The sequence below is a fragment of the Phalangium opilio genome, unplaced genomic scaffold (assembly GCF_054372755.1).
Source record: "Phalangium opilio isolate 3A_F unplaced genomic scaffold, DU_Popi_V2 ptg000032l_1, whole genome shotgun sequence".
Classification (NCBI taxonomy): domain Eukaryota; kingdom Metazoa; phylum Arthropoda; class Arachnida; order Opiliones; family Phalangiidae; genus Phalangium; species Phalangium opilio.
Window position 1 is genome coordinate 579,913 of NW_028324159.1, and position 15,049 is coordinate 594,961.

Genomic DNA, 15,049 nt, shown 5'->3' on the forward strand with positions numbered 1-15,049 from the left:
CCATCTGATGATCGAAATTAGGTCTCTAGCACGAGACTTGCAGGGACCATTGACTAACAGTTTTGTCTGTCTCTGGCCCTCCATGTTATGCCAGAGCTGGTTTTGTATGACAGTCAACCTGTCATGCAGACACCGTTTGACGTGCCTGTAGGGGATGGGGACGGCCGGCTCCGGCCCCAAGAGCTTGCCCTCCGCACCCCTTTTCGAAAATCTATCGGCTTGCTCATTGCAATATATCCGCTATGCCCTGGCACCCAGTACAACAGAACCCTGTTGCAGGATGCCAGTCGAGCTAGCAGATCAAGGCAGCTGCGCACCAGTCGAGAGGTAATCTGAGACTGGTTCAGCGCGTTCAGGGCGGCCTGATTAACAGAATAAATTCTCACAGTCCGTCCGGTATACCCTTTGATAATACCGTAATCTGCGCAATAACAGATCGCGGCCATTTTCGCCTGGAACACACTAGCGAAGGTGCCCAGGCAGGCAGAAAAGCCGACCCTTGTGGTTTGGCAGTAATAGCCGGCGCCAGCGCCGGAATCAGTCTTGGAACCATCGGTGAACCAAATAGTTTCAACCCCAGTGCCAAGAGAGAGCAGGTTAGTCCACTCTGCTCGACTAGGGAAGTGGATGCTGAATGGCTTAGTGAAATCAAAACTGGTAACGGTTTTGTCAGAGCACATCGTTAGCGGCGGCTCAAGTGCGGCGTACTCCCGAAAGAGCTTCGTATGGCTGTAATCCCAAAGTCTTGGAACCCAGCAGCCACTAATGTTGAGCCTGTAGCCTGTAGGCCCCCATGACAGTCTCCTCCTCAAGGAAGAGATGAAGAGGAAGCATGTCAAGGAGCACCTCCAGGGAAGCAGTTGGGGTCGATCTCATGGCCCCCGTAACACCAATGCAGGCAAGCCTTTGAAGCTTGCGCAGGGCAGCCTGCCGGACCCTTGTCCACCAGACAAGTGCCCCGTAAGATAGTATGGGTCTGATGATCCCAGTATAGAGCCAGTGTACAGCCTTGGGGTTGAGGCCCCAAGTCTGGCCGACAGAGCTCCTGGTCCTCCAGAAGAGCATCTTGGCCTTCTTATTACACCGATCAAGATGCGGCTTCCATGTGAGTCTGCAATCAAAGGTCACCCCCAGGTATTTCACCTCGGAGGACTTTGTCAGGACCTGGCCAAAGAAAGAGATATCATTGAACAGCTCCTTAGTATTCTTCCTCGTAAAAGGAACAAGGACAGTTTTATCAGGATTAACGGTGAGGTTGACCGCCTGACACCATTGCTCCACGCTAGAGAGAGCAGATCTCATAAGCGCGGTAACAGTATCCGGGAACTTCCCGGTAAAGACTATCGCTACATCGTCCGCATACCCGAAGCAGCAGCAGCCCCCAGCACCCCCGAGCCTCCCCAAGAGTTCGTCCACCACCAGGCACCACAACAGGGGGTAGAGCACTCCACCCTGAGGGCAGCCCCTGCTGGTAGTCACCCCTAGGAGGGACGCCGACACCTCACGGTCGGTAAGCATGGACTTGATCCAGCGGCCAAGAGTGTCGCTGATGCCAAATCTCTTAACAGCTTCAGAAATAACCGAGCTAGAGACCTTGTTAAAGGCCCCCTCAATGTCGAGGAAGACGGCCAGTGAAATTTCCTGAAACTCGAATGCCCTATCCAGGCAATTCGTAAGGACGTGAAGGACCGTCTCAGTGGATTTGCCTTTTTAGTAAACAAATTGTGAAGAAGAGAGAGGAGTTACCGAAAGTACCTCGCCTCTAATGTACCTGTCCACCAGCTTCTCCAGAATTTTGAGGAAGAAGGAGGTCAGGCATATGGGCCTAAATGCCTTCGCCTCGAGATAGGAAGTCTTCCCGGGCTTGGGAATAAAGATGACCCTAGAGCGTTTCCAGTCACGAGGTATGTGACCGAGAGCAATGCAGAGTCTGTAGATCCTGCATAGCGGAGAGGCGATGTGGTCTAAGCCCTCCTGCAAAAGCAGAGGGAAGACCCCATCGGGTCCCGGAGACTTGTAGGGCTCAAAACAGTTGACAGCCCACCGAAGCTTGGGAATCGTGACAACCTGTCTGGCTACAAGCCAGTCTTCCCTCTTAGACCTGTGCAGGAAAGGGTAGAGAGAGTCAGGGTTTGTTGGATTGATAAAAGTAGAGTCAGGAAAATGGACCTCCAGCATGTGCTTGAGAGTCTCAGCCCCAGACTTAGTGTACACACCGTCCCGCAGCTTAATAGCATTAAGTCGATGTGAGCTGTCGTGCGCTAGAATCTTCATGACCCTAGCCGTAGCAGGGACATTGGAGACTTGCTCACAGAAGGTCCGCCAGGAGTCTTTCTTAGCAGCTCTAATGGCCCTGTTGTAGGTGTTAAGGGACTGCCTGTATCCAGCCCAGTCACCCGTGCGCTTGGCTTTGTTAAAGAGCCTGCGCGTATATTTACGAAGCCTGTTGAGATCCGCGTTCCACCAAGGGACAAGCCTCGAGTGGTTGACGGTCTTAGGTGGGCAGTTCCGGTGGAACGACTCCATGATGGAGCACTGTAAATCACCAGCAGCCCTATCAAGATCTTTAGGTGAAGTAAGTTTAGGAGTGTCACCCCCTCCGTAGCGTAGGATTAGGTCTTCCCTATAGCCGGCCCAATTGGTCCGTTTTGGATTGCGTTTCTCCGTCCCCGCCGGGACAGAAGTAGTCGCGACAGTAAAGCAGATGTGCCTATGATCCGACAGAGACGGCTCATTAGACACATGCCAGTTAGACACGAAAGACACGAGGTTTTCCGTGGCTAGCGTGAGGTCAATGACCTCCCTTCTATTAGAAGTAACAGAAGTAGGTTCATTGTTTTGATTAAGAATATGGAGTTTTCAACCAACTAAATATTCTAGTAAATCATCACCTCTCCTGTTGCAGTCAGAACTGCCCCACGTGATGTGATGAGCATTGGCGTCACAGCCAATGATTAATTTGTCCCCTTTCTTTTCACATTGATTGACCAAATTGATCACCTCAATTGTCGGGAGAGAGTCCGCGTCATGGGCAAAGTATGCAGAGGCAGCCGTGATAGTCAACTTGGCATGCCCAGTGGCCAGGACTAGCTTCACGGCCGCCGTGTCCTGGGACGTGTACAGCGGTAGAGAGATACAACAGAGATCCTGTTAAATGATTTTTTGCGTTTGTATGATTTTTTGTAAAATAATGTAATAATAACTATATGTATCTAGATAAGTAACCAATGTAACCTCTAAACCTAATTAATTTAAATGTATTTCCGTAATTTTTTTCAAACTTTAAAGTGTAACTGCATTCAAAATTTATATTCCCTTATCTATAAAGATCTTTTTTTACCTCTTTCAATACCAAGCAAAACGCCCCTCGGTACTTTCCCATCTTCTTGGAGGGTCCCATGGCTCATCGGTTAGTAGTGGAAAGTTTCTAAAATCACTTCGTGAAGCCTCTCTTCAGTCCTTTTCATGACCATATAAGGTAAAATTTTGGAGGCACAAGAAGCTACTGACCAATGAGAAATGGGCACCCCTTTTTTGAAAATATCTTGGAACTCTAGGAGAGAAATGCTCATTTTAAAAGACGAGCAGTTGAAAGCTTTCGCTAGCCCTGTAAACTTCGGGAAACCTCTCTCTCTCCTCCCGTCTAAGGGACCCATCACGGGATGGGCGAATTTATAGAACCTTCTTCGTAACTCGTTTGAACTTTAATTATCTTAATAAACTTAATATTTTTGTTTTTATTTAAACTCGAGTCCATGAACATTTCATAGTAAATTATACGCCCAATCGAACCACCAAAGTAGGTTTAATTTCTCGCGAAATTAGACCCAAACCTTTAGATCTTTTTCAGTCGGGATTTAAAGGCGATTCACCCTAGTTCTCCCATTTGAGCACCCTCGACACCAAACTTCCCATCACATTTTGGTGCCGAAACCCGGGATTAACGGTGATTTACGTGAAGTGACGAAATCGTGAACTACTCAACTTAAAGCAAAAATGTCGGTCAACCCCGAACTCACGCGCTTAAGGCGTAAACGCGGTCAAATACGCGCCGGAATCTCTCGAATAAGTTCTCGCGTCGAGGACGAACTAATACCGGAAAACCTGGACCCTGATCTAGAGAAACTAGAAGATGCCGTACTGCAGTTGGCAGCTAAGGAACCTCAACTGGAGGACCTAAACAACCGAATCGAGGATCTGCTAGATGGTGACGAAACGGAAGCGGAACTCGACGAAGAGTACTCGCTCGTTACCAAATACGCCGAGGATATCCTTAAATGGAAAGGAGCCGCCGAAAGACGTATCAAGAAAATTAAGGAGCAATCACAACCTGCTGTGTTCGCGCCAGCCTTAAGAACAATCAGATCGGAATCCTCAACTATAGTGAACCCTGAATCCTCAACTATAGTGAACCCTGGTATCCGGGAATCTAACCTACCTGGATTTTTTAATGCTACAGAAGAGAACAATTCATTAACTGAAAATGAAAACGCGATACCTTTTCAACCTTGTGTTCGTCTACCGAAACTAGAAATAAGGAAATTCAACGGCGAAATCGAAAATTGGCAAGCTTTCTGGGGACAGTACAAAATTAGCGTCCACGATAACCCTCAAATTACCAAACAAGCTAAGTTTTCCTATTTAATGTCATATCTAGTAGATACTGCCTATGTATCAGTCTCTGGACTAGCCGTTACGGCCAGTAATTACGATGCAGCAATCGAATATTTAGTAGATCGCTTCGGCGACGAAGATGCAATTGCAGATACTCATTTAGATATATTGACAAGCTTAAAACCAGTTACTAAATCTAGCGATGTCAATGGTCCAAAAGATCTTTATGATACGTTAGAAATACAAATTCGTAGCCTGCAATCTTTAGGAGTAATTACTAGTCAGTACGGTGATTTACTATGTCGTATTTTGCTTAAAAAATTACCTGTTGAATTAGTAGTAGATTTTAATCGCACGTTTGATCATAAAAAGTATAAAGTAGATGACCTATTGTCTTTTATACGCAAAGAAATTGTATGCCGAACTCACGCCTATAACATAAGCCAATCTGAGCGTAAAAATCCTGAAAAAGCAAACCATGCTCATGAGCGCCACGATAGCAAAAACCACAAACCTATACGCCATCTACCATCGGCTTCCGCGTTAAACGTAGGAGCTGGTAACTCTAAAGATGGGTATGTCAAAACTTGTTTTTATTGCGACAACCCTTCCCACAAAACGTCGGAATGCAAAGCTTTGACTCTAAGCGAACGTAAAGCAATCGTCTACTCGAAACAAAGATGCTATATCTGTCTTAGAAAGCACTTAATGAAAAACTGCGATTCGCGTAACCGGAAGTGCCCGAAATGCGACAAAAGGCACCACGTCACCGTTTGTGACAATGAAGAAAATAGCTCAAATCGCGATCATAACAACCTCGATCAAGATAACGTAGTTAACACCTGTCAGATAGAAACTAACAACGACAAAAGGAGTATGGTCCTTCTACAGATGGCCCAAGCGCTGGATAAAAACCCTAATCAGGAAAAGTCTATAAAAATCCGCTGCCTACTTGACAAGTAACGGTCATAAAAGAAAGCGTATCCAGACGTCTTAACCTCCCTGTTCTTAGCGAAGAAGATTTTAATATTTACCCCCTCGAAGGAGCTACGCCTATTCGCACCAAGAGGAGAAAAGTTCGCGTAGAGCTTTTTAATATATCTAATCTTGTCAAACGAGTAACCATCGAAGCTCTAGAGTCACCGGAAATCAGCGGAGCCGTTTTTGCTATTCCAAGCTCTGGAGTAGTCTCCGAAATGAATAAGAGAGGCCTCCAACTGGTTGATGCTGTAACAAACCAGGTAGGAGGAAATACCGCGTCGTCTGTCGATCTCTTAATCGGATCTGATGAGTACTGGGGTATAGTCTCCGCCAACTTCGAAAGACTTGGACCTAAGATCGTGGCCCAAGAACAGTTTTCGGTTGGGTAATTAACGGCCCTGAAAAGGTGACTTCACACTCTTACGGCGTAAATTCCGTCACTCTGATGCTAGCAGGAGCGGAAGAAGAACAAAAAGAAGATAACCTATTATCTGAACAAGCCAGAGCGTTCTGGGAACTCGATTCTATTGGAATTTTGGATTCCAACTCTGACTCAGCTGCCCAAAGCGACGTGTTGGCACTCTTAAAGAACACTATTAAATTTAAGGATGAGCGATACGAAGTTTCCTTTCCCTGGAAGCCAAACAAGGACCAGTTGGACAGCAACCTTGCAGGTGCAACTAAAAGAACCAAGTCCCTACTTGAGAAGCTTAAAAAGGAACCTATTCGTTTCCTGGAATATAACGAGATCATGAAAGAGCAATTAAAGTCTGGAATCATCGAAAGGGTCAAAATCGATCCTGCTTGAAGAACCATCTACTATCTTTCACACAGAGACGTATTTCGTGCTTCTAGCGAAACTACTAAACGTCGTATAGTCCATGACGGATCAGCCCACGCGTCGAACTCTCCGTCCTTAAATGACTGCCTGGAGTCTGGACCGAATCTCAACCCTGAGATCCTTGACGTTCTTATCCGATTTAGAGAAGGAAGAATTGCGTACACCGCTGACATTGCTAAAGCCTTTCTACAAATCGCTATCTTCGAAGAAGATAGAGATGCTGTCCGGTTCCTCTGGATAGACGTAAATGAGCTAAACTCACCCTTAGAAACTTACCGCATTGCACGCGTTCCATTTGGAATTACAAGTAGCCCTTTCTTATTGGCCGGTACTGTCCGACACCATGTTGCTCAATACAAAGAAAAGGAACTCGAAGTCTGCAAGATTTTAGACAAAAGCTTATTTGTCGATGACTTAGTCCACAGCGATAACAGCGTAGAAACCGCCTATGAAAACTCTAAGAAGGCAACGGAAATCTTGAAAAATGCCTCATTGGATCTTCGAAAATTCAAGACAAATTCTTCTGAACTAAGAGACTTGTGGGGAAGTGACTTTCCAGAATTAGGAATCCAGCAGTCTCAAAGCTTAACGTCAAGCGCAATAACTCAAAAGGTTCTAGGTCTGTCATGGGATACCCAAAAAAACGCACTAATTTTCGTCATGAATGCCTTATTAGAATTTCTGATTTCTAAGGACGACACAAAGAAATGCGTTCTGAGCGCAGTCGCAAGAATCTACGATCCACTTGGAATGTTAGCTCCATTCACAGTACGAGCTAAGATGCTTTTTCAAGTACTATGGCAAAGAGGATTGGACTGGAATGAGAAACTTCCCAATGATCTCGCAATTACTTTCAATAACTGGTGCGCTGAACTCACGGATCTCCGTAAAATTAGTATTCAACGTTCCTACTACGCTGAAGCTCTAGATAGCAAGATAGTACGCATCCAGTTACACATATTTGTTGACGCAAGCGAGAAAGTTTACGCCACGGCTGCGTACTTACGTTTTGAAACTGAAGATGGAATTATAAGAACCTCTCTTGTATCCTCGAAAACTAGGGTCGCTCCATTGAAAAAACTCTCTCTTCCCAGACTGGAGCTAATGGGAGCCGTAATTGGGGCAAGATTTGCAAAGCATCTACTTGAAACGCTTTCTGTCAAACCTTCTGCTGTCCGTATGTGGACAGACTCAACCATTGCACTCCACTGGATTAAGAGCTCGGTAACCCAGTGGAAACCGTTTGTGTCCAACCGTGTCAGGGACATACAAACCCTGACAAATCCTGAGCCCTGGAATCACTGTAAGAGCAAGGATAATCCAGCCGACTTGCCAACCAGAGGTCGAGCCGTTTCCGATTTGGCTAGCAACGAGCTATGGTGGAAAGGGCCAGAATGGCTCAGCTTAAACGAAGAATTTCACCCCAAGAAGATTACGACTAGAAAAGTATTGGATAACCAAGCTCAAAAAGAACTCTTTCAAAGCCGTTTCGCAAGCTGTTTGCGTCATAGAGCCAACGAGTGAACCTCCATTAGACTTAAAGAGATTCAGAAACCAATATCTAGTATCTGTCTACAGAATAACCGCTTATCTATTTCGGTTTATTGACAATTGCCGAAAGCCTAAATTAGAAAGAAAAACTGAAGAGATTTCAGCAGAAGAAATTTTTCGCGCCGAGAAATTCTGGATCAAAAGAACTCAATCTGATAGCTACCCTGAAGAAGTAGCTAGCCTGGAAAATGGTCAAGAAGTTTCCAAGAAGTCGAAACTTATCTCGCTTCAGCCTTTTCTGAAGGATGGCTTACTATGTGTAGGCGGACGCATCACGTCAACTTATTTCTCGTACAGAGAACGCCACCCTTGGATCTTAGCGCCACAACATCCGCTCTCAGAACTAATCGCGTACAATCAACATGAACGGTTGATGCATTCAGGAGTAAATGACACACTTGTCGAAGTAAGGGAACAATTCTGGATCCCTAGCGGACGCCAACTAATAAAACGGGTCATTGACCACTGTTACCACTGCAAATGGGCACGTGCCCGTAGAACAACCGCGGAAATGGCACCCTTACCTCCATTTCGAACCAGTCCAACACCTCCCTTTGAAAGTTGTGGACTGGACTTCGCTGGTCCTCTATACGATCAAAACGGACAAAAGTGCTATATAGCCTTGTTCACCTGCGCCGTTACTAGGGCCATTCACTTGGAGCTTGTACCAGACATGTCAACCGACGCTTTTCTGCTCGCTTTTCGCCGATTTATTGCTAGACGTGGAATAGTAAAAGCCATATACTCGGATAATGCCAAGTCATTCAAACGAGCCGACGCCGACCTCAAAGCTTTATTTGAAAACGTCAGAAGCCCTGTAGTTCGCAAGCACTTCGGCGAGCTCAAAATTTCATGGCATTATATAGTCGAAAGAGCGGCCTGGTGGGGAGGCTTTTGGGAGCGGCTGGTCAGTTCCGTTAAGACTTGTCTACGAAGCGTCATGGGACAAGCCCGTCTGTCCACAGACGAGATAAATACTATTCTCGCTGAATCCGAAGCCGTGATCAACTCGAGGCCAGTAACCTACATTTACCAAGACGCTGGAGAGCCAGCACCCTTGACGCCCACTCACTTCTTGGTAGGTGGTCGCCTCACAGCTCTACCATCGAGGACATTCCCTGAAAATGATCCCTCCATACCCACCACTCGCAAACAATTGACCAAACGCTTCAAGTTGCGACAAAGACTAATGGATAATTTTTGGTCTCGTTGGAAGAAGGACTACCTTCTTGAACTCCGCTCAGCCCACCACAGGGTAGCTAACGACCCAACCAAAGAACTGAAAGAAGGTGACGTGGTACTCATCGAAGAGCCAAAACAGCCTCGTCTGTGTTGGAAAATGGCAGTGGTAGAGGAAGCCTATCGTGGTCGCGACGGCATAGTTAGGTCTTGTCTTCTTAGATTATCGGATGGTACTAAACTTAAACGACCAGTCCCCCTTCTATTCAATCTAGAACTTAACTAAAACTCTTGAACCATTATGGTTCAAGGGGGGGAGCTTTGTGTTAAATGATTTTTTGCGTTTGTATGATTTTTTGTAAAATAATGTAATAATAACTATATGTATCTAAATAAGTAACCAATGTAATAATAACTATATGTATCTAAATAAGTAACCAATGTAATAATAACTATATGTATCTAAATAAGTAACCAATGTAATAATAACTATATGTATCTAAATAAGTAACCAATGTAACCTCTAAACCTAATTAATTTAAATGTATTTCTGTAATTTTTTTCAAACTTTAAAGTGTAACTGCATTCAAAATTTGTATTCCCTTATCTATAAAGATCTTTTTTTTACCTCTTTCAATACCAAGCAAAACGCCCCTCGGTACTTTCCCATCTTCTTGGAGGGTCCCATGGCTCATCGGTTAGTAGTGGAAAGTTTCTAAAAACACTTCGTGAAGCCTCTCTTTAGTCCTTTTCATGACCATATAAGGTAAAATTTTGGAGGCACAAGAAGCTACTGACCAATGGAAATGGGCACCCCTTTTTTGAAAATATCTTGGAACTCTAGGAGAGAAATGTTCGTTTTAAAAGACGAGCAGTTGAAAACTTTCGCTAGCTCTGTAAACTTCGGGAAACCACTCTCTCTCCTCCCGTCTAAGGGACCCATCACGGGATGGGCGAATTTATAGAACCTTTTTTGTAACTCGTTTGAACTTTAATTATCTTAATAAACTTGACATTTTTGTTTTTATTTAAACTCGAGTCCATGAACATTTCATAGTAAATTATACGCCCAATCGAACCACCGAAGTAGGTTTAATTGCTCGCGAAATTAGACCCAAACCTTTAGATCTTTTTCAGTCGGGATTTAAAGGCGATTCACCCTAGTTCTCCCATTTGAGCACCCTCGACACCAAACTTCCCATCACAGATCCCTCCGAGCCAGAATACACGCCCTAGGTCTAGCAGCAGTATGGTCATAAAATAGTGACCCCGCCGCGTCAAGACCGAGGATTTTGCCATGGCATATCCACGGTTCTTGTATGAGGGCCAGATCAAGACCCTCTATAGCAAACCTCCTGCAGAGTACCGCAGAGGCCGCCTTACTATGGTGCAGATTGATTTGAATTGCACGTAGCGTCCACATGGTCCTTAAGAGAGGGGTTCAGAAGGGACCTAGCTACACCTCATCGGTCCCGAGAGAGCTTGTGGCACCTCCCCCCGACAGGCAAGCTCCCAATCCCAAGATCCTCCCCCTCATCAGGACCACTAGAACGCACATCGGCTGGATCCCGAAGGGTCCCATCCGATTCTTCCAGTAGGGTGGACTCATCCATGGAAGAACAAGCTCCCGAATGAGCCACCCCCTCTCCCTCTGTGAGTAGAGCGACACCAGCGAGCTCAACAGCGAGATCCCCCATCTCGCTAGTCCCACCCCCTGCCGTAGACTCGGCTGCAGTGGTTTTGGTGGTTTCCGTGTTCTGAAGGAGTTTGAAGGAACCCTTGTCCACTCCAGTAAAGCCCACGAAACCAGCATTCTTAATGGCTTCCAGTGAGGAGCCATCAATGAGAAGTACCCAGTACCGTACGGCCCTGTCCACGTACGTCCGAATGCATTTCCAACGTTCAGTGGCAAAACCTGCATTAAGGGCCCTTAGGCGCCGAAACAGCACCGCCGGCTCTTTGGTAATCTGGTCCTTGGTGCAAAACATTACCTTAGGCTAAGGGAGTTCGCTAGCTCTCATTACTGAGAGCACCACATCCCCCACCACCGAGTAGGCGAAGATTTCCTTCAACCATTCCCCAGTGAAATAATCCGCACAGGAGTATACCAGGGCCCCGGCCGTCAGGCTAAAATTCGCAAGGCGCGGTAGACGGCTCCCCGAAGGTATCCCATCTAGCGCCCCTAGAATCGCCTTCTGGATTGGGCACACGTCTTCCTGCGTGATGACCGCCTACGGATAGCCTTTTTTAACAATGGCCATCTTTTCTGCGCTGGCGGCGTCACTATAGGACTTAGCCTTTTTTGCCGCCGCCTGCGAGGTGCTGGGCGAGGGAGTCGAGTCCTCCGTTCTAGGCCTCTTCAATTGGTTGCCACGTGCCACCGCACCCCCAGCGGGGGTGGAGGCCGTTTCAGACCCCGATTTGGCCTTTTCCCGAGCAATCTGTCGTTTACGGCGACGACGCTCGGTACGTTTCGAAGCCTTACCAGTCACACGCACCGATAAATCGTCACGAGTATCGCTGGATACAGGCCCTAGCGTAGTGGTATCAGTGTGGGTTCTGCTCTGAGCAGACCCCTGCACCGTAGGTGTTGTAGTTTTAGAGTATTTTTTTAATGTGTTATCCATGAGAATCCCACGAGTAAGGGGGCAAGTAAACGGTCACCACCCGCTAGTCCCCCACCCGGGTGGAAGGCTAGATACAACGGGGTGTCGCCTGGTGCCCCGAGGGGATCGTTAGCGATACCGTAGTTTTACTTCCCCAGTACCATGCAGCCCTCGGCACGATGCCTCAACACCTTGGCTTGAGAAGGACGCGTATCCGCTTAGCCCACACAACGTAGTGGTTACCAGCTCTCACCACCGAGAAGGTGTGATACTTCGCATTGATGAGGACCCAAGCTAGCGTGTGTAAAGTTAAGAACGCGAGCGGGAAGCCAAAGCAAGGGGGGAAAGAGAAAACACTCCATCTAGCTTGCGTCCCCAACTTCGAGAGATAATTTATTTTGTTTTAATATTTTTCCTTTTATATTTAGAAAAATGCCGTCCTTTTAAGATATAATGTTAGGCTACCTGAAATTATTACTTAACTTCCAGTGGCACTAACTCAGTACTTATAAAAAATTTATAATGCAAATTGTTTAAGTAAAATCTAGTCGATTGCGAAAAACAGAACACAGTTACTGAAAAAGCTATAACTTACTTACATATAAATTAGAAACTATCACGCATTTTGAAAACAGTTGGCGAAATTTCTCGCAATTATCCATAACATTGGCAAAGTCATATTTCTATTTTCAGGTGAGTACAAATATAGAGAAACACTGAGAGAAATATGCAATTGCGTTACTAGGCCTATATAGTCAACACTGTCCGCCCCTAACTTTAATGGCAAAAATAATTGTGTTTGTGAGAAACAAAATAAGCACGGCGTTCTAAAACCACCAAACACGCTTAAGCCTTTAATGTCGAAGGTTATTTTCTAACGCCTTACCAAAATTTCTCATAATTATATCAAACCAAGCGATCAACATAATTGACATTCAGAGCCAACAGTTGGCTTGGACTGATGAAGACCCTCGGGTCGAAAGCTCTCCACCTTTATTAGAAATTTTTACACCTAATAAAGTTTCATTGTTTACCATGAGTATTTCTTCGTAAACTAGTCTTTTATTATAATATTTTTACCATGGCAAAAGTAAAGTTTAATATTTATAATTGACATTGTGAGCACTTTGCTGAAAATATAATTTTCCAAACCCCAAGTTGCCCCAAGAAATCACAAGGAAAAGGAGATATGCGATACACCCAGGGATGTGAGGCGTGTCTAAATAGAGTGAGTGAGATGTAGCTATAGGTCAGGTGGAGAACGAGGACTATAGCTCAGGGAGAATCCTGAATGGTGGGTTAGAAATGTCGCCCATGCGCAGAGAGAAAAAATAAGAAAAGTAGGGGTGGGGGGTTTTGTAGGACATTTTTTCTCTGCTGATTTGGCGCCCGAACGCAATGCCTGGTAGAAGGTAACAGATGAGAGTCCATAATACATATGTATTTATACATATACACGGTGTGAGCACGTAATTCAGTAGGCTGTGATTTACATTACACATTTTCGTATAACCAGGGTCTCCGTCTAGAGGATTAGTGTCATTTAATCTTTATTGATTCTGGCTTTACAAGATGAAAATCGAAAATTGCAAATATTTCATGTGTGATTATTTACGTATTATGTTCTTGAAACACATTCTACTGACGTGAAAAAGTGTCACATATGTTAGCGTAATAAATAGAATATAGTGGTCGAGGCTTCGCAAATGGCGACAACTATTGCAATCGAAATGCCGCTTAAGTAGACGATGAAGGCCCGTAACAGAAAGACCACTGACAAGGGTGAAAAATCTTCTATCTGCGATGACTCAGGCAGCATATAGGCTGCAGTTTTCACAGAGTATATTGCAAACACCTATACAAATACGAGGCGTTAACTGCTGTCATAAATGATAACAACTCAATATTTGGGGTTTATAGTATCTTACAAGTAGTCAAGTTTGTTAAGAATGCTTCTTGGCAGCCTCTTGTTGAAAATGTAGTGTACAGCAATTGCTTCGTAATTGGTTTTCCCGATGTAATACTTATTATTATATTTTTTGAGTTTATGTCGCAATAAATACAGAAAGAATGGTGAACTGTCCCTCTCGTAAAAAAATGCACCTGCTCCACTGAAAAACAAGTCTTGGTGGAAAACATTTAAACCCCTAAATCTTCTCAAGTATCGACCATCCGATTGGATACGCTTCTGAAGACGAGAATACTCCGGATTTTTAAATTTCTGTAAAAATAATTTTCACAAACATTACCAACGTTATTTCTATTTTTGAATGGAACCTAGATCTACGTATACACAAAGTTTGAGCGTCTTAGTTTTTTTACTTGGATCAACAGTATCCGATTATAAACTTAAACATTCAACGGAAAATGACTACCCCAGTTAATTATCAAGTGGTTTACTATCGGTAATTGATATTTTAAAAATCAAATTAGCCCAAATTTTGAGTGCATCACTATTACAGTTGCAAATTGGTTATTGGCAGTTATTTCTGCCATTGTATTACTCCTTTTATTATTATAAAATAAAATTTTGAAGTCGTCAACATTATTTTTGTTAATCGAGGCTGTCCTAGGACATCATAGATACTGTTGATTTTTTGAGCCTTGGATATTAATAGCTCGCCGCTCAATAATCCCGAATAACATTTGAAGAAAAACATTGCGCCAAGTAACCAGCCCAACAATATAATTCTCGCCGCAGTTCCATCACCGACATCATCAGAATCTGAATCGGAATTAGAAAACTTGTTTACACTGGGACAAGAACGAAAGTGCTAAAACGTTTTCCAATCTGGAAATTCTTGCGCGCAACTTAAACAAATGCAAATGAACTTAACAGTTTTCGAGGAGACCCGAGACGTATTTCCAAACATTATCATAGATGAGGCGGCGTAGAGAATTCATCTTAGTTGATTTGATATATTTGAGAAATGACGTTGCTAGCGCTATTAAGATCAAACAGGAAATCATCGTCAACCATATTTTTCCGTTGAAGCCTTTTACCGCCAGACGACTTTCAGCCTGATTTCCTTTATCTTTGACACACGTTAACATAAAAAAGGACACTGTTTGCATTGCTGGTGACAAGTGATAATGCTTCAAAAGTGAAATTTGTGGAAAAAAGGTTAACGCAACAGCGTCTGTAATCTATTCAAAGAAAATTATATATTTTAACTCGTGTTGAACAAAAATCTGCTAGATGAAGTATTCATACCCTAAGTATTATTGCGGACTGCCATGTATCGAACTCATCTGTAAAAGTTATTATGTTATATTT

The 15,049-nt window shown here is 44.4% G+C and overlaps 1 protein-coding gene across 1 annotated transcript; it reads left to right on the forward strand.

Annotated features, from left to right (window-relative positions):
• The first annotated feature begins 3,996 nt into the window (after positions 1–3,996).
• Positions 3,997–12,825, forward strand: LOC149684712 (uncharacterized). Its single transcript, XM_089870895.1, has 7 exons — positions 3,997–5,573; positions 5,627–5,954; positions 6,002–6,363; positions 6,451–7,956; positions 8,015–9,399; positions 11,520–11,632; positions 12,712–12,825. The coding sequence occupies exons 1-7, from the start codon at positions 3,997–3,999 to the stop codon at positions 12,823–12,825; spliced, it is 5,385 nt and encodes a 1,794-aa protein (XP_089727021.1).
• Positions 12,826–15,049: the final 2,224 nt, after the last annotated feature.